Genomic DNA, 21,290 nt, shown 5'->3' with positions numbered 1-21,290 from the left:
TCAATGGGCAGGCAAATTTTAAAACCCACAGGGACTCTTTCTGGCCACAAAAGTGATGGAAAAGTTGTTTCAAGGGGACTAACACCTTGACTGTGGCATGCCGGAGGGGGATCCATGGCAAAACTCCCATGGAAAATTACACAGTTGATGCAGAGTCTGGTTTTAATCCATAAAGGGCAGAAATCACCTAACATTCCTAAATCACAATGGATATGGATTGACACCTGACATATGGATTCACACCTGTCCTCAGAGACCCTGATACACACTGACACAGAGCAGAATAGGGACTGTTCACCCTACATAGGGTCACTTGGCAGGTATGGATTGACACCTATCCTAATGATCCCTGATACACACTGACACAGAGCAGAATAGGGACTGTTCCCCCTACATAGGGTCACTTGGCAGATATGGATTGACACCTGTCCTCAGAGACCATGATACACACTGACACAGAGCAGAATAGAGACTGTTCCTCCTACATAGGGTCACTTGGCAGATATGGATTGACACCTGTCCTCAGAGATCATGATACACACTGACACAGAGCAGAATAGAGAATGTTCACCCTACATAGGGTCACTTGGCAGATATGGATTGACACCTGTCCTCAGAGACCATGATACACACTGACACAGAGCAGAATAGAGACTGTTCCCCCTACATAGGGTTACTTGGCAGATATGGATTGACACCTGTCCTCAAAGCCCCTGATACACACTGACACAGAGCAGAATAGGGACTGCTCCCCCTACATAGGGCCACTTGGCAGATATGGATTGACACCTGTCCTCAGAGATCATGATACACACTGACACAGAGCAGAATAGAGACTGTTCCCCCTACATAGGGTCACTTGGCAGATATGGATTGACACCTGTCCTCAGAGCCCCTGATACACACTGACACAGAGCAGAATAGGGACTGCTCCCCCTACATAGGGCCACTTGGCAGATATGGATTGACACCTGTCCTCAGAGATCATGATACACACTGACACAGAGCAGAATAGAGACTGTTCCCCCTACATAGGGTCACTTGGCAGATATGGATTGACACCTGTCCTCAGAGCCCCTGATACACACTGACACAGAGCAGAATAGGGACTGTTCACCCTACATAGGGTCACTTGGCAGGTATGGATTGACACCTATCCTAAGGATCCCTGATACACACTGACACAGAACAGAATAGGGACTGTTCCCCCTACATAGGGTCACTTGGCAGATATGGATTGACACCTGTCCTCAGAGACCATGATACACACTGACACAGAGTAGAATAGAGACTGTTCCCCCTACATAGGGTCACTTGGCAGATATGGATTGACACCTGTCCTAAGGATCCCTGATACACACTGACACAGAGCAGAATAGGGACTGTTCCCCCTACATAGGGTCACTTGGCAGGTATGGATTGACACCTATCCTAAGGATCCCTGATACACACTGACACAGAGCAGAATAGGGACTGTTCCCCCTACATACGGTCACTTGGCAGATATGGATTGACACCTGTCCTCAGAGACCATGATACACACTGACACAGAGCAGAATAGAGACTGTTCCTCCTACATAGGGTCACTTGGCAGATATGGATTGACACCTGTCCTCAGAGATCATGATACACACTGACACAGAGCAGAATAGAGAATGTTCACCCTACATAGGGTCACTTGGCAGATATGGATTGACACCTGTCCTCAGAGACCATGATACACACTGACACAGAGCAGAATAGAGACTGTTCCCCCTACATAGGGTTACTTGGCAGATATGGATTGACACCTGTCCTCAAAGCCCCTGATACACACTGACACAGAGCAGAATAGGGACTGCTCCCCCTACATAGGGCCACTTGGCAGATATGGATTGACACCTGTCCTCAGAGATCATGATACACACTGACACAGAGCAGAATAGAGACTGTTCCCCCTACATAGGGTCACTTGGCAGATATGGATTGACACCTGTCCTCAGAGCCCCTGATACACACTGACACAGAGCAGAATAGGGACTGTTCACCCTACATAGGGTCACTTGGCAGGTATGGATTGACACCTATCCTAAGGATCCCTGATACACACTGACACAGAACAGAATAGGGACTGTTCCCCCTACATAGGGTCACTTGGCAGATATGGATTGACACCTGTCCTCAGAGACCATGATACACACTGACACAGAGTAGAATAGAGACTGTTCCCCCTACATAGGGTCACTTGGCAGATATGGATTGACACCTGTCCTCAGAGACCATGATACACACTGACACAGAGCAGAATAGAGACTGTTCCCCCTACATAGGGTCACTTGGCAGATATGGATTGACACCTGTCCTCAGAGACCATGATACACACTGACACAGAGCAGAATAGAGACTGTTCCCCCTACATAGGGTCACTTGGCAGATATGGATTGACACCTGTCCTCAGAGATCATCATACACACTGACACAGAGCGGAATAGAGACTGTTCCCCCTACATAGGGTCACTTGGCAGATATGGATTGACACCTATCCTTAGAGATCATGATACACACTGACACAGAGCAGAATAGAGACTGTCACTCGGCAGGTATGGATTGACACCTGTCCTAAGGATTCCTGATACACACTGACACAGAGCAGAATTGGGACTGTTACCCCTACATAGGGTCACTTGGCAGATATGGATTGACACCTGTCCTCTGGGACCCTGATACACACTGACACAGAGCAGAATAGGGACTGTTCACCCTACATATGGTCACTTGGCAGGTATGGATTGACACCTATCTTAAGGATCCCTGATACACACTGACACAGAGCAGAATAGGGACTGTTCCCCCTACATAGGGTCACTTGGCAGATATGGATTGACACCTGTCCTCAGAGACCTAATTGTGTAATAATGGTAATACTATTACCTATTATATAATATTGGCAGGGGCAAGGAAATTCCCTCTAAATAGATGGGTATAGGCAGGGAGTATGGAGACCGTAGTGATAAAGTGTCAATAAGGTGATATAAAGTTAAATGTATCACAGACACACAGCCACCCTTTCTCTTAGCTAGTTTCCAGAAATGCTGGATAGGTAGAAGGGCTATAAAGACTCAGAGAGGTCTAAGAAGAATCCTCTAAACTAGCCCTAATCTCCTTAAACACCTTCAAGGGTGTTCTAAGCTACAGCTCAATCTAAACGTTTAGATGACTGCCTGATTTCCCATCACAGATGCTGGCTAGGAATAACAGTGTGCAAGACAAAGATTGGGTCTAAGTGCCCATAGTGCAGTAAAGTGTCCCTAGTGAAGTGAAAAAGAGAATAACGAGCTGGCGCCCAAGAGAATAACGAGCTGGCGCCCTATCAGGGGACGTGTATATGGCATCGATTTTAGGAACCGGGAGATGGAAAAAGATGCTTGGTCGGTCCTCCTACTTCAAATTTGGGGCACTGCGCGTGCAATCTAATGTGCCACCAGATAGGAGTGGTGTGTTAAGTAGTACTATTCCTATCAGTTTAATCCCTGTTATGTGCCTTTTTTTTTGGTTTGGTTTTTGAAGCCACAGTGCAGCACCAGAGGGCCGAAAAATTAGGCATGTACACATGCCTCAAAAATGAGGTATTGTTGCAGCCGCTGCTGTAGCAGCGGCCATAAAAATTGATGTTTGTTTCCCAGGCAGAAAGTGCCCTAAAACATTGCGGCTTAAACCCTAGTTGGTGGCAGATAAGTCACGCAAGTCAACTGGCATTCAGAGCTAAAATACAGCAGCGTGTGGACCATTTTTAGCCCACGGCAGCTCATCTCATCAGGCCTTTTTTAGTCGAATGTATCGCCCACTGTCAGTCCCTTCGGGATCCATCCCTCATTCATCTTAATAAAGGTGAGGTAATCTAGACTTTTTTGACCTAGGCGCCTTCTCTTCTCCGTGACAATACCTCCTGCTGCACTGAAGGTCCTTTCTGACAGGACACTTGAAGCGGGGCAGGCCAGAAGTTCTATCGCAAATTGGGATAGCTCAGGCCACAGGTCAAGCCTGCACACCCAGTAGTCAAGGGGTTCATCGCTCCTCAGAGTGTCGAAATCTGCAGTTAAGGCGAGGTAGTCTGCTACCTGTCGGTGGAGTCGTTCTCTGAGGGTGGATCCCAAAGGGCTGTGGCGATGCGTAGGACTTAAAAAGCTCCGCATGTCCTCCATCAACAACACGTCTTTAAAGCGTCCTGTCTTTGCCGGCGTGGTCGTGGGAGGAGGAGGATGACTTTCACCTCTTCCCCTGTTAGATTCCCGTTGTGCTGTGACATCACCCTTATACGCTGTGTAAAGCATACTTTTTAATTTATTTTGCAAATGCTGCATCCTTTCCGACATGTTGTAATTTGGTAACATTTCCTCCACTTTCTGCTTATACCGGGGGTCTAGTAGCGTGGACACCCAGTACAGGTCGTTCTCCTTCAGCCTTTTTATACGCGGGTCCCTCAACAGGCACGACAGCATGAAAGACCCCATTTGCATAAGGTTGGATGCCGAGCTACTCATTTCCCGTTCCTCCTCCTCAGTGATCTCAATGAAGGTACGTTCTTCCCCCAGCCACGTACAACACCATGGGTACCAGATAGGTGACAGCGAGCACCCTGGGATGCCTGTTGTGGTTGGTCTTACTTCTCCTCCTCAAAGCCACATTCCTCCTCTGACTCCTCTTCCTCACAATCCTCTTCCAGCGTTGCCGCAGGTCCAGCAAGCGATGCTGATAAGGCTGTTTCTGGTGGTGATGGTGACCACAACTCTTCCTCTTCACGCTGATCTACGGCCTGATCCAGCACTCTTCGCAGGGCACGCTCCAGGAAGAAAACAAATGGTATGATGTCGCTGATGGTGCCTTCGATTCGACTGACTAGGTTTGTCACCTCCTCAAAAGGACGCATGAGCCTACAGGCATTGCGCATGAGCATCCAGTAACGTGGCAAAAAAATTCCCAGCTCCCCAGAGGCTGTCCTAGCACCCCGGTCATACAAATACTAATTAACAGCTTTTTCTTGTTGGAGCAGGCGGTCGAACATTAGGAGTGTTGAATTCCAACATGTCGGGCTGTCGCAAATCATGCGCCTCACTGGCATGTTGTTTCGCCTCTGGATATCTGCAAAGTGCGCCATGGCCATGTAGGAATGCCTGAAATGGCCACACACCTTCCTGGCCTGCTTCAGGACGTCCTGTAAGCCTGTGTACTTATACACAAAGCGTTGTACGATCAGATTACACACATGTGCCATGCACGGCACATGTGTCAACTTGCCCAACTTCAATGCCGCCAACAAATTTGTTCCGTTGTCACAAACCACTTTGACGATATCCAGTTGCTGCGGAGTCAGACACTTTTCCACCTGTGCGTTCAGGGCGGACAGGAGTGCTTGTCCGATGTGACTCTCTGCTTTCAAGCAAGTCAAACCCAAGACGGCGTGACACTGCCGTATCCGGGATGTGGAATAGTACCTGGGGAGCTGGGGGGGTGCCGTTGATGTGGAGCAAGGGGCAGCAGCAGCCGAGGAGGTTATGGAAGAGGATGGAGTAGGAGGAGTAGAGGAGGTGGCAGCAGGCCTGCCTGCAAGTCGTGGTGGTGTCACCAACTCCTCTGCAGAGCCACGCATTCCATGCTTGGCAGCCGTCAGCAGGTTTACCCAATGCACAGTGTAGGTGATATACCTGCCCTGACCATGCTTTGCAGACCAGGTATCAGTGTCAGATGGACCCTTGCCCCAACACTGTGTGCCAGACATGCCATTACTTCCTTTTGCACAATCGAGTACAGGTTGGGGATTGCCTTTTGTGAAAAGAAATTTTGTCCGTGTACCTTCCACTGCGGTGTCCCAATAGCTACAAATTTTTTGAATGCCTCAGACTCCACCAGCTTGTATGGTAAAAGCTGGTGGGCTAATAGTTCAGACAAGCCAGCTGTCAGACGCTGGGCAAGGCGTCTTTCTGACATTGGCTTCTTACGCTCAAACATGTCCTTGACAGACACCTGACTGTGGGCAGATGAGCGGGAACTGCTCAAGGCGAGAGACTGAGTGGCGGATGGTTGAGAGGGGGCAAGGAGGACAGCAGTGGTTGACGTGTCTGAAGATGCTGGACCAGGAGGAGGATGGCGGCTTTGAGTTTGTGTGCTGCTTGTACTCATGTGTTGATCCCATAGATGTTTGTGATGTGTGATCATGTGCCTACGCAAAGCAGTTGTACCTAGGTGGGTGTTGGACTTCCCATGACTCTTTTGGCACAGGTTGCAAATGGCATCTCTGTTGTCAGAGGCAGACACACACAAAAAATGCCACACTGCTGAGCTCTGCAATGGCGGCATTCTGGTGGTGGACACAGCATGCGTTGATTGGCATGCTGTCGGGCTGACCCCGGGTGCCGATGCATGCTGTCTGACTGTGCCACTAGCTCCTTGCGATGACCTCCCCCTGCTTCCAACTAGTCTCCTCCTCCTCCTCTCTGTCTCCCCATCTGAACTTTCGCCCTGTTCTTCTTCTTGCCGAGTGGGCACCCACGTGACATCCATGGACGCATCGTCATCATCAACCGCTTCACTTGTATCTGACAACTCAGCAAAGGAAGCAGCAGCAGGTACAACATCATCATCATCACACCGTACGTCCATGTGTGTAATGCTGCCTGCCTGAGATATATCCCTGTTATCTACATCCTCTGGCAATAATGGTTGCGCATCACTCATTTCTTCAAACGGATGTGTAAATAACTCCTCTGACATACCAAGGGAAGCGGCTGTGGTGCTAGTGTTGGTGGTGGCGGCAGGTGGGTGAGTGGTATAAAGGTTCCGAGCGGAAGCTGTAGAAGATTGGGTGTCCTGTGTTAGCCAGTCAACTATGTCCTCAGAACTTTTCAAGTTCAGGGTACGTGGGCTCTGAAAACTGGGCATTATTCTAGGGCAAAAGGGAATCACAGCACCACGACCACGATGGCCCCTGCGGGGTGGCCTGCCTCTGCCTGTCATTTTTTTTTGGATTAGTGGTATGATGCGTGCAAGCTACTGTGCGACCAGATATGAGTGGCACTGTGCAGTGGCAGAGGTTGGCAGAGTACACGCTGTAGGCCTGACACACCCGCTTGAAGACAACTAACTGCTATTCAATCTATAACAGTGAAAAAAAATGTTTTGTTTTTAAATCAACGCTATTGTGACACCAGATATGAGTGGCAATGTGCACTTGCAGAGGTTGGCAGAGTACACACTGAAGGCCTGACACCCGCTTTAAGGACACTGACTGCTATTAGCTTACAGTGAAAAACTTTTTTTCTTTTTAAAGGCACGCTATAGTGACACCAGATATGAGTGGCAAAGTGCTCTTGCAGAGTTGGCAGAGCACACACTGAAGGCCTGACACCCGCTTTAAGGACACTGACTGCTATTAGCTTACAGTGAAAAACTTTTTTTCTTTTTAAAGGCACGCTATAGTGACACCAGATATGAGTGGCAAAGTGCACTTGCAGAGGTTGGCAGAGCACACGCTGAAGGCCTGACACCCGCTTTAAGGACACTGACTGCTATTAGCTTACAGTGAAAAACGTTTTTTCTTTTTAAAGGCACGCAATAGTGACACCAGATATGAGTGGCAAAGTACACTGGCAAAGGTTGGCAGAGTACATGCTGAAGGCCTGACACCCAGACGCTTGCAGACAACTAACTGCTATTCAATCTATTACAGTGAAAAAAACATTTTTTGTTTTTAAATGCAAGCTTAAGCTATTGTGACACCAGATATGAGTGGTGGCACTGGGCAAGTGGGCACAGTATCCACTGTGAGCCTGACACAGAAGCTGGCAGAAGTATCCACTGTGAGTCTGACACAGAAGCTGGCAGGCAGGCAACTGCAATTACATTACATAGAAAAAAAAAAAGCAGACTGATGTTCTAGCCCTAAAAAGGTCTTTTTGGGGTGCTGTCCTTACAGCAGAGATCAGATGAGTCCTTCAGGGCTGTAGTGGACACTGAATACCCTAGCCTAGCTATCAATTTCCAAATATAAAATGAGCAGCAGCTCCCTCCTCTATCTAAGACTGCAGCTTCAGAATGAATCTAAAATGGATGCTGTACAGGAGGTGGGAGGGTCTGCTGCTAATTTGCTGGAATGTGTCTGCTGACCGTGAGGCACAGGGTCAAAGTTACATGATGACGAATAGGGGGCGGATTGAACCGCGCATGTGTTCGCCCGCCGTGGCGAACGCGAACACGCTATGTACGCCGGGAACTATTCGCCAGCAAACAGTTCGGTACATCACTAGTCACAATATGTGCAGGAAGTAAGAGGCCAATAGAAGATTACTTACTTACTGAAGGACTGAAGAATATACACTCCAGGTCTTCGCTGTACTTTAAGAGACTCTTTATATTATTGCTGATTTTTGTTTATTATCTCTCATTGTCCTACTTAACGCACCCTGTATTTGTTGCATCTTGCTCTCTCCATTCTTTGAAGGGTTTGAGGGTTACCCTTCCCCTCAAGTGTGCAGCTCTATTCTCCCCTGTGATCAGTACTGTAGCGCTGTTCCTCTCCTATTTTTCTTTTATGTTACACTTACTTACTTATGCCTCCACCCCTTCTGTGGTATGGGCCGCCAAAGGTAGATCTCCAGAGAGTTTTGTCCTGGGCCATTCTTTCTAGTTGACTCTAGTTGAAGTGCGAGGTCGTCGGAAAAGTCCAAGTCATCCAGTTGACTCCACAAGGTCCACTGAATTCCATTTCTGTAGAAGAACAGATAGACATATTATTGGACCTTCGGGTGGCTGGGCTTTAACATATAAATTAGGGAAAAACATAGTCAGGATAACAGAAATACGGATAACCCAAGGTACTAACCAATAGATACACAGAAAAGTGAAATACACACAACATATCGTGCAGGGATACAAAGTTGGCAGAAATCCAATAAACAAGTCAAAGTCAAACAAGAAAATACTCAGGAAATGGAAAGTAAAGCACTAATCAGAAACAATGATAGAAACCACAATAGGGCACAGAACTAGGGACACAACAGATTTATATGGTGCTATCTAGGCTCTTATTGGTCTACATCACCCCCATGACCCCAAATTGTGCAAAAATTAGCCCAGATCATGCTACCAAAGCAGAACTGGAAGTGATGTTGCTCCCATTGCCAGCACTAAAGAGCGCCTTAAAACAGGCAGCATCCATAATGCTGGAGGGAAGAGGACCTCACATCGGAACAGCATGAATGACGCAAACACCCACATTAAGATCTGGACCAGTGGCATTGGTTAGATAAGTCCCATTACATTACACTCCCCGCAAGGACATACCACCCGGGCATGAAGGACTGGGCATGTCAAGAAGATGATAATGAAAAAAAATCAAATGAGGAGCATGTACATCAACAGCAGGAACCCAACTACATTCCTCAGTCCCATACCTTTTCCACTGGAACTGTGCTACCACATATATATTTGATAGGGATGTGCACGGGCAAAAAAATTGGTTTGGTTCAGCTCTTCCGAAATTCGGGACTTCGGCAATTCGCCACTTCGGTTCAGTTCGGCACTTCAGGAATTCAGGACTTTGGCAATTCCCTAACCCTAACCCTATCCCTAACCCTAACTCTACCCCTAATCCCTACCCATAATCCCTACCCATAATCCCTACCCCTAACCCTATCCCTCTAATAGGTTTAGGGTTCGGGAAGCATCCATATGTCCGAATTGTCAAAATCTGAATTTACATTCGGAACAAAACGAATTGCACATGTCTAATGTTTGAAGAACAAGTGAACAAAAGTTTCATGCATAACACGTTATCAATACATCTTGTCTGTAATAAGATGTATTGGGTTAAGGACAAAAAGTAATGATAAAGGGCTATGCCTGAAACATTTGTTCACTTGTTCTTCAACTATATATGTGGGAGCACTTGCATACATGCTGTTTGTGCTTTGCTCTTTTTTTTGTGTTTGTTGTATCCATTGTAGGAGCCACTGTAGTTTAAGTTTCTCTTTCCTTGTTTTTTTTCTGGAAACACTGGTAACCCTGGCCTCTTTGTAAATGTTGTGTTAGGTAAACACACAGGATATTGAAGAGAAGTCCTTTCTTTTCTTAAAAAAAACAACCCAATATATAATAAGTTTGGGTGCACTTAACCCCTTAAGGACCGAACTTCTGTAATAAAAGGGAATCGTGACGTGTCACACACGTCATGTGTCCTTAAGGGGTTAAAGAGAATCCTTTAAATTACAGTGGAACACACACATAGCACAAATTCTAGGTTTTGTTTTGATTCAGAAGATACCTCTGTCCTTAAGGAGTTGATATATTTCAAGAATACATATTATTATGTTCCTTATTAATATTGTTTATTGTAAAGGGACAACATCATGGACAGTGATAGCAAAAAACACAAAATTAAAAAGTGATAAGAAAACACAAAATTAATTTTCAACAAATACACTTCAGCCTATGGGAAAAAAAAGGGGTAATGAGGACCTTACTCAAATGAGCCAATAGTTTGAAGGAAGTGGGGCTTCATTACATAAAAGATAAATATGCAATATATTCAGAAGGACTTTTTTGGTATTATATAATACACAATCTTTTCCTTTTACTGAATCTTTAAAAGACGAACTTGAATATGAAAAAAGTTTGATTATATTAAGTGATATTTACAAAGAGTATTATTGGCAGGACTCTTTCCACTCGCCACTAGTCATTTGCAAATGTGGAAATGTCCATGTCAGAAATTCATCCCTAGAGAATATGCCAAGAACTCTTCATGCTTGCAGTGGCACATAACTTTTAAGTCCTGATTATTGCACCTAACTCTTTTCTATGCCCATTTTTGAAGCTACTTATTTTGCACTTGGGGGGAAATTATACATGGAGGTGCTGTGGGTGAGGAGGGGGGGGGGGGGGATTAGACACATGGAGAGGCTAGGGGGAGGAATGAGACACATGGAGGGATGGGGGAGATACGAGACACATGGAGGGAGTGGGGGGAATGAGACACATGTAGGGACTTGGTGAAGAATGAGACAAATGTAGGGCTGAGGGGAGGAATGAGACTCATGGAGGGCTGGGGAAAGGAATTAGACACATGGTGGGGCTGGGGTAAATGAGACACATGGAGTAGCTGCTTGGGGCATGAGACACATGGAGGGGCTTGTGGTGGATTGAGACACACTGAGAAGCTGGGTAGAATGATACACATGGAGGGATGGGGGAGGTATGAGACACATGTAAGGGCAGGGGAAAATTAGACACATGGAAGGGGCTGGGGATAGGAATGTGAAACATGGAGGAGCTGCTGGGAGGATGGGAAACATGGAGGGGCTTGGGGGTGGTGGGGTAGGGTAATAAGACACCTGGAAGAATTTTCACCCTGGGGCCTTGTGGTTTCTAGTTAAGCCTCTGCATGTAGGTGTTGCATCCCGATAACACTCACCAATGAGTCTTGGGCGAGTGCACAGAGCTTACTTTTCAAACATAATATTCTTCTTTAGTTGCGATTTTACTCCATGTTTCTATAGCTGCATCATGTGTTAATTAATCCTTAATTAATGTGACTTTTAAGAAACCAAAAACCTGAACATCCAAGAGCAAAAAAAAAAAAGGACACATTTATGTTCTGATTATATATATATTTGTTTAAATATAGATTTTTCTTCCTCTTTTCTTGTTGTCTTTCTCCACTACTTTCATGCCATTGCCTCTTCTCCAATTATTGTCTTTGGGACAATATGTAGTGTCATAAAAGCAAAAGACATGAGATAGCTTAGAATTCACTCTACATTTTAAGTAAATTTTGTCATCTCTGTCATTTGATTTGAAATTAATTTAGCCATTTAAATGTATGAGATTAACTATTAATACATTATTTTATGTTTTCAATGCAGTTGGTAGACAATGCTCCTCAAATCCTTGCATGAACCAAGGGGAGTGTCAGGACACAATTCGTAGTTATCACTGCAGTTGCCCTTCTGGATACCATGGTGAAAACTGTCAACATGGTAAGAAATGATTTGAAGTCTTTCTAAGCCAAAATGGAAATGGTTAGTAGTTGTTCAAATTATATTTAATACTTCAGATTGCTTTGGGTTTTTGAGGAATGCAAACAGTGCCGCCACCAGAAATTTTGGGGCCCTTAACTCAGCTCAGGGTCTGGGTCCCCTGGGGCCCGCCTCCAAATACCGCCCACAGGAATACACACACAGACACAAACACACACACTTATACAAAAGGACACAGATACATACTAACAGACACACATACTGAAACAGACACACACGCATACAGGCATACATACTGACACACACATACTGAGACATACACACATATACAGACACACAGGCATACATAGTGACAGACAGACACATACTAACATACATACAGACACACATGCATGAGGACATAAAGACACATACATACACACATACATTCATACACACATACATTCATACAGACATACTGACAGACATACAGACCCTGACATCCATACACACATACATTCATAATGGCATACAGACATACACTCATAATGGCATACAGACATACATACATACATTCAGACTGGCATACATGCATATATACAGACATACTGACAGACATACAGACATCCATACACACATACACACAGACATACGTTCATAATGATATGCAGACATATATTCATACTGACATACAGACATACATATATAATGACATACAGACATACATATATACATACATATACATACATACAGACATACATAGATATACATGCATGCATACATACATACATACATACAGACATACATACAGACATACATGCATGCATACATGCATACAGACATACATACAGACATACAGACAGACATACAGACAGACATACATACAGGGAATGCAGAATTATTAGGCAAATGAGTATTTTGACCACATCATCCTCTTTTTGTATGTTGTCTTACTCCAAGCTGTATAGGCTCGAAAGCCTACTACCAATTAAGCATATTAGGTGATGTGCATCTCTGTAATGAGAAGGGGTGTTGTCTAATGACATCAACACCCTATATCAGGTGTGCATAATTATTAGGCAACTTCCTTTCCTTTGGCAAAATGGGTCAAAAGAAGGACTTGACAGGCTCAGAAAAGTCAAAAATAGTGAGATATCTTGCAGAGGGATGCAGCACTCTTAAAATTGCAAAGCTTCTGAAGCGTGATCATCGAACAATCAAGCGTTTCATTCAAAATAGTCAACAGGGTCGCAAGAAGCGTGTGGAAAAACCAAGGTGCAAAATAACTGCCCATGAACTGAGAAAAGTGAAGCGTGCAGCTGCCAAGATGCCACTTGCCACCAGTTTTGCCATATTTCAGAGCTGCAACATCACTGGAGTGCCCAAAAGCACAAGGTGTGCAATACTCAGAGACATGGCCAAGGTAAGAAAGGCTGAAAGACGACCACCACTGAACAAGACACACAAGCTGAAACGTCAAGACTGGGCCAAGAAATATCTCAAGACGGATTTTTCTAAGGTTTTATGGACTGATGAAATGAGAGTGAGTCCTGATGGGCCAGATGGATGGGCCTGTGGCTGGATTGGTAAAGGGCAGAGAGCTCCAGTCCGACTCAGACGCCAGCAAGGTGGAGGTGGAGTACTGGTTTGGGCTGGTATCATCAAAGATGAGCTTGTGGGGCCTTTTCGGGTTGAGAATGGAGTCAAGCTCAACTCCCAGTCCTACTGCCAGTTTCTGGAAGACACCTTCTTCAAGCAGTGGTACAGGAAGAAGTCTGCATCCTTCAAGAAAAACATGATTTTCATGCAGGACAATGCTCCATCACACGCGTCCAAGTACTCCACAGCGTGGCTGGCAAGAAAGGGTATAAAAGAAGAAAATCTAATGACATGGCCTCCTTGTTCACCTGATCTGAACCCCATTGAGAACCTGTGGTCCATCATCAAATGTGAGATTTACAAGGAGGGAAAACAGTACACCTCTCTGAACAGTGTCTGGGAGGCTGTGGTTGCTTCTGCACGCAATGTTGATGGTAAACAGATCAAAACACTGACAGAATCCATGGATGGCAGGCTTTTGAGTGTCCTTGCAAAGAAAGGTGGCTATATTGGTCACTGATTTGTTTTTGTTTTGTTTTTGAATGTCAGAAATGTATATTTGTGAATGTTGAGATGTTATATTGGTTTCACTGGTAAAAATAAATAATTGAAATGGGTATATATTTGTTTTTTGTTAAGTTGCCTAATAATTATGCACAGTAATAGTCACCTGCACACACAGATATCCCCCTAAAATAGCTAAAACTAAAAACAAACTAAAAACTACTTCCAAAAATATTCAGCTTTGATATTAATGAGTTTTTTGGGTTCATTGAGAACATGGTTGTTGTTCAATAATAAAATTAATCCTCAAAAATACAACTTTCCTAATAATTCTGCACTCCCTGTACATACAGGCATGCATACATACAGACATACATACATACAGACATACATACATACATACATAGACATACATGTATGCATACAGACATACATACAGACATACAGACAGACATGCATGCATACAGACATACATACAGACAGACATACATACAGAAATAGACATACATGCACGCATACAGACATACAGATAGACATACATACAGACAGACAGACATGCATGCATGCATACATACAGACATACATACATACAGACATACATACATACACATACATAGACATACATACATACATACATACACAGACATACATACACACACACACATACATACATAGACATACATACATACATACACAGACATACATACATACACAGACATACATACATGCATACATACATACATACAAAGACATACACACATACATACACAGGCAAACATACATACATACATACACAGACATACATACATACATACATACATACATACACAGACATACATACATATATACATAGACACATACATATACATACATACATACAGACAGACAGACAGACATGCATGCATGCATACAGACATACATACAGACAGACATACATACAGAAATAGACATACATGCACACATACAGATAGACATACATACAGACAGACAGGCATGCATGCATACAGACATACATACATACACATACATAGACATACATACATACATACATAGACATACATATACACACACACACATACATACATACACAGACATACATACATACATACACAGACATACATACATGCATACATACACACATGCATACATACACAGACATACATACATACACAGACATACACACATACATATACAGACAAACATACATACATACATATATACATAGACACATACATGCATACATAGACATACATACATACATGCATACAGACAGACATACATAGAAATACAGACACACACACAAAGCTCAAAGATACATAAACACACTCACTGACAGAAACTAACCCATACACCCACAGTGGCCTGTACACACACACACACACACAGACACCGATCCATGCTCACACTGACCCACACACACACACTGATCCAGACAAAGTGACATACAATTGTAGATTATACTAGCTTTAGTGTAACTATAATCTTAATTTTATTAATGACAGGAGGCGAATATTTGCTTAAGTCTCTCTTTACTAGAACTCCACAGCAGCACATTAACATAGAGAAAAACACCAAAGACAAAAACATAAGGCATCTATAAAAGGCTCCTCCTAACCAACCATTTCCTCTTTCACGCTGCGACAAGACATAAGGTACACAAAATGCAATAAACTAATAAAAGGAAAAAACATAACACAACAATGAATGCCATCTGTAAAAGGACTTCGAATAACAGATGTAATCTTGCCCTACATCCAGCGAAACCGTTGATTCCATGAAATGTAGTCGAACCATTACCCTGAAACGAGATAAACAGAGTCGAAAACACTCATTAGTGAATGAAAGGTACTGAGAAAACATAAATCCCACGGTACAGTACTGATAGTACAAAAACATGAAACCCCAGTATATAATTACTGACAATACCAATATAATAGACACCTCCCCTAACTTCCCCAGGCAGCACCCTAGACTACCATATCTAGCCCAGGCGACTCAACAACCCGTAGAAAATCAACCAACAATCAATCTAAACAAAGAGAGGGCAAGAAAAACCGGGTGGGAAATATTCGCCTCCTGTCATTAATAAAATTAAGATTATAGTTATACTAAAGCTAGTATAATCTACAATTTTATATCATGACAGGAGGCTTCATATTTGCTGTTTTAACGCTCTGACAGCAAAACCAAAGAAACATTGTCCGACGGTCTAAAGTAAAACTGGCGCAAAATCTCCACACGGGACCGGACCGCCACAGACAAAACTTCCCGAAGAGAAATGCCCACCAAGGAAACTCGGAAGCAGCAGCGCCGCTAACCGAATGCACTCCAAAGGTCGCATTCACCCCCGCTAGTGTCAATAACCATCTCATCCATCGAGTCGGGACAGGGGCGAAGGGCCGGACATTAGAAACACGTCTGAACGAAACCAGACACAACAAGAGGGCAAACACAGCAGAAAGCTGGCGAAGGGAAAAGTCAAGGAACCCCAGCCAAATCCCGAAGAAAACGTTAAAACCATACTTACCTCCCAGAGGGAAGAGTGTTTGGGTGCCGGAGGACGTGCCAGCCTCATCCCACGTATAAATCTGCAGACCAGCGGGTCCTGCCTGATGGGAAAAAAACTCCAAACGGAACACGCGCCGCCTAAATAATTGACTAGTCAAATAAACCGGACGGCACAACCGTCCCAAATCACCGAGGAGGGACAAGACACTCAGCATGTTGGTCACGGGCCGGTAAAGGGCTCGGTATCCCGTCTCAAGCACCAACGACACCATGAAATCCATGCTGAGAGATAACATCTCCTCGTCCCGGGAGCCCAGGAAACCCAGAGAAGGTCCCCGGCCGATAGCGATGACGCCTCGACATACCAGGCACTCCCGAAAGAGACCAAGAGGAGTATACGAGAGGACGTTAAGAGAAGAGGATCCCGACAGGAAAGATCCAGAAGCTCCGTGAACCAGACTGATCCCGCCATAGCGGAGTCAACAACACTAAAGACACACGTCGACCTCGAACTTGAAGAAATACCCGGGGGATCGAGGCGAACGGAGGAAACACCTATGCTTCCTGAGAAAAAAACATACCTGTCGAGACGCGACCACCGCCGCGCACGCTGGGTCCGGGAGCAAACTAAAGTACGCCCGAATCTGATGGTCGTCCCGGAGGCGAATAGACCCACCGTGAACGAACCCTTTACGACGCTCGAGTACGAGGAAGATGGGTCGAAAGAGTCCCCAGTCGCCGGTATCCTTCCAATGACTGGAGAACCAATCCGCCGCCAGGTTCGACTCCCACGGCAGATATTCTGTCTGTAAGGCGATGTTGCGCTGGAAGCAGAAGCTGGAAATCCCCTTCATCACCTCCAGTGTGCGAGACCGAGCGTCCCCCAAACGGTCGGTATATTGCACCACTGAGACCTTGTCCCTCTGAAGGAGGATGCAGCAGTCCGACAGGTGACTTGCCAGGCTCCGAACTGCCAACGAACCCGCAATCAATCCAGGCAATTGATGTGGAACTCAGATTCCTTGTCCGACCACGGGCCGCCCGTGGACCCAGTCGCGCACGTGGCACCCCAACCCCAAAGGCTTGCAGTCGATTCCAGCACGAAATCCGGGGTTGGTCCGAATATTGCCGTGCAGTGCCATGCGGCCATGCGCAGAAGCCACCAGCGCAGTCCGGCCATCACGTCCGGGAACAGAGAAATCATCCGGTCCGAAGAAGGTCACTTGCGTAGAACAGGGGCCATCAGCCGTTGCATTGTCCAGTAGAGTAGTGGGCCCAGGTATATTGCCTGTATCGAGGCCGAGAGGAGGCCCACCATGCGAGCAAACATTTGGAGGGGAAACCAGACTTGCCGTAATAACCTTCTCATCACCTCCTGGGCGGTCGCCATCTGTGCCAAAGGCAGACGGAGAACGCATTCCGTCGCATCGACCACGACACCCAAGAACTCCACCGTCTGGGAAGGTTCAAAAGCTGATTTCTTCAGATTAACTACGAATCCCAGGAGCTCCAATAAGGAGATCGCCGAACACGTTTGATATCTGAGCCTGGAGGGATCTTCGCAGAGGACCAGCAAATCATCCAGAAATAACAGGAAACGGACGCCCTCTGACCAGAATCGGGCAACCACAGGTGTCCGCAGCTTGGTGAAGCACCAAGGGGCCAAGCTGAGGCCGAACGGGAGGCATGTGAATTGGCAAGGGACGCCATTCCAGGAGAAGCGAAGCAACCCGCGACCGCTCTTGTCCACCAGGACGGAGAGGTAAGCATCCTTCAGGTCCAGTCACATGAACAAGTCTCCCGGCCTGGGAAGGTCCCGAAGGAGATGAATGCCCTCCAACTCGAAGTGGTAGCAGACAACAAAGGTGTTCAATTCCCGAAATTGATCACCGTGCGGAACTCCCCCGACTTCATCTTCACTAGAAAATCAAGCTGAGGAAGCCCCCCAAATCCGGGGCTCGCTGGATAGCGCCAATGGCGAGCAGAGTCCGAACCTCCGAATCTATCAAAGAACGTTGAACTCTCGTGACGAAGGATACACTTGGAGGTCCAACCTGCGTTGGTGGGGAGTGGAAGTCCACGACATAACCCCGTACCGTCTGATGGACCCATGCATTTGAAGACACTTCCTGCCACCAGTCTCTGCAGTGAAACAATCTGTCGGTATGCAATAGAGGGGAATTGAAAGTGGCAGGAGTTGTACTCACCCGTAGGAAATCTCGCTCGTCCTCTGGCACGGTCTCCACAACCTCTACCCGCCCTTCGAGTGTAGGGAGATCTGGGCTGGTATGGTGGAAAAAAGGATGGGCCACGGGATTTGTGGGGGTCCGAAGACCAGCCGCGATAACAGTGAGCGAAACACTTTCTTTATAGAGGACTGTGCTTTATCCAGGGAAGCAAAGAAATTGATGCGTTTCTGTAGCTCCTTAATGAAAGGTTCCCTGAACAGTAGGTCTTATTGCCAGGGGGCCCAATTCTTTGGACCCTAGCTCCGATAGCTTGTTGTCCAAACGGAACAGAGCCGTTTACCTGCGTTCGGTGCAGAACCACATCAGCATCGCCTAGAAGGCAAATGGGGCGTAGCGCCCAATCCCGCATGACGGCTGGGTCCAGGCTCGTACCATCCGTGTAGGCCACGTCCGACAGGGCCAACATCCTGCACAAAGGGGCCCAGCCTATCCAGCTGTTTATCTTGCGCTGAGCGGAGGCGACGCCCGACCCCTTTCGTGGGGCCCGACCCGTACGATTCAAGTACAAGGCCACCAGGGGGTCAAAATCCGTAGTTTCTTGCGGGCCTCCCTTTCCAGGGGTCTACGGACCCAGTAGCGCACGAATTGTGCTAAGTGGTCGGGCCGTGACCATTTTGAGGACCTGGGGTGCCAGATAGAGCGAGGGTCAGACAGAGGTTCACCTGTAGTATCTAGAAAGGTGTCGTCTCCCGGCACCACCATGGGGGCCTCTGTTCCCGGCGCGTCTCCATCCTCCTAGCGCCAACCCTGGCCAACACTACGGTCCTCGTCCCAATCATCTACTGCCACTGAAGGGGATTGGTCTGCCCGCCACTCATCCAGTACGGCCATGGTAGGGGGGGGGCAAGGAGGCCTCCTCCCCTGCGCCTGCTAGACGGCGGCGCGAGGTTGATAACCTCGAACCATGTTGCTTCGCCAGAGCCTTGCCCTACCGGGAGCCTGGTTCAGGGTCTTCGCCCTTCCAATAGCGCATTTGCGCACTTGCCTGCTCTCTCCCATGAGAGTCTGACTCAGTCGAGTCGTCTGCCAAGCGGGGTTTCCCCTCGCACCTCTGTCTGGTTGTGATTGAGGGAGGGCCCTAGCCAGGGCTGTCTCCCTAAAGGCAGACCCTGCCACATAATCAATGCCTGCAAACTCTGCTCCTTTGCAGAGGCCTCCATAATGTCCGTGATGATTGTAGGTGATACCTGAGGAGATAGAGAACAGGTATCCCTAGCAGGCAGTAGGGGCCGCACCCCTATAATTGGCCGAGGCAAGTATTAACGCATGCAGGCACAATAACAGGGGTCCAGGAATGGAGCCATCAGGCCAGGAGCATGCATAATATGGCACAGACAACGCAGGCCAAATCATGGGGCACAGACAAAGCAGGCAAATCAAGGGGCACTGACAAATCAGGTCAATCATAAAGGCACAGACAAGGCTGGCCAGTATACAGGCACGGGTAGAACCGGCTCAGTGATAAATGGAGGCAGGAAAAGGAAATCCCAATAGGTGACATGCAGGTAAATCCGGATGTAGGGTGTGCAGGGTAGAGATGTCCCAGGTCCCCAGGTGAGGCCCAGACCAGTGTGGGAATAATGTCACCAAGCAGGGTCCCATGTAGGAAAACATGCAGATGTACTGTATAAACCAATCCTCAATTAGGTTGGTCTGGTATGCCTAGTGCAACACACAGGGATGAGGGAGTCTGACTTGAAATGAAGTGCTCAAAACTGGATATAGACAGAAATTTCACCAAAAAACTGTCTAAAATGTGAAGTATTGTGGTTAACGCTGTAAGTCCAGTGTAATGGATCCAGGAGCTGGTTCACTTGAAAAAGGCTTTGTTAGGATTCAGGATAAAAACACAATATTTGTATATATGGTGTGTATACCTTTAAATCTGTTAAAAACAGAGTGAAATTAGGTACACACCAAATACTATACTTTGTGCAAAGGAGAAATAGGGATCACTTTCATACATAGGGAATCAGTATAGGGAACTGTTTCCTATAATGTGATAAATCAGTATAACGTTGATACGTAATAGCACAAAAAGTGTATGGTGTATACGTCTTTAAATCTGTAGTCACAGAGTGAGCAGAGTATATACCAAATGTAATACAAAGATATGTTTCTTATAAGGTGGAAATACAGTATAGATGACTGTATTCCATAATATAGTGAAAAAATTTATAAAATAAAAATCAGTAAAATCCAATGAAGTCCAAATAAGGTTAAAAATAATTCAAAATTTATTAGAAAAAACGCCTATGTCGAGGCATTCAAAGTATAAGATATAAAAATATAAAACTGCATATAAATAAATAAATACTAGTCAGGGACGTTTTGCAAGATTATTACCAGCACATCTGTGTATGTTGTTCCGTTTTTGTTATGGGGACCGATCAGGATGGATATGGATAGTTTGTTACCCTCTCTGCCGGCTGTTCGTGAGGTT

At 46.0% G+C, this 21,290-nt stretch overlaps 1 protein-coding gene across 1 annotated transcript in view; it reads left to right on the top strand.

Moving 5' to 3' along the window:
• PROZ (protein Z, vitamin K dependent plasma glycoprotein) overlaps window positions 1–21,290 on the top strand; it is a 73,299-nt gene that overhangs the window by 7,862 nt on the left and 44,147 nt on the right. The window contains exon 4 of the mRNA XM_063459713.1: window positions 11,895–12,008. Within this exon, the coding sequence (XP_063315783.1) occupies window positions 11,895–12,008 (114 nt within the window). The remainder of the gene's footprint in view (window positions 1–11,894; window positions 12,009–21,290) is intronic.

Source organism: Pelobates fuscus, chromosome 1 (genome assembly GCF_036172605.1).
Source record: "Pelobates fuscus isolate aPelFus1 chromosome 1, aPelFus1.pri, whole genome shotgun sequence".
NCBI classification, from domain to species: Eukaryota; Metazoa; Chordata; class Amphibia; order Anura; family Pelobatidae; genus Pelobates; species Pelobates fuscus.
The sequence above is the reverse complement of the archived record's forward strand: the minus strand, read 5'-3'. Positions and strand labels throughout refer to the sequence as shown.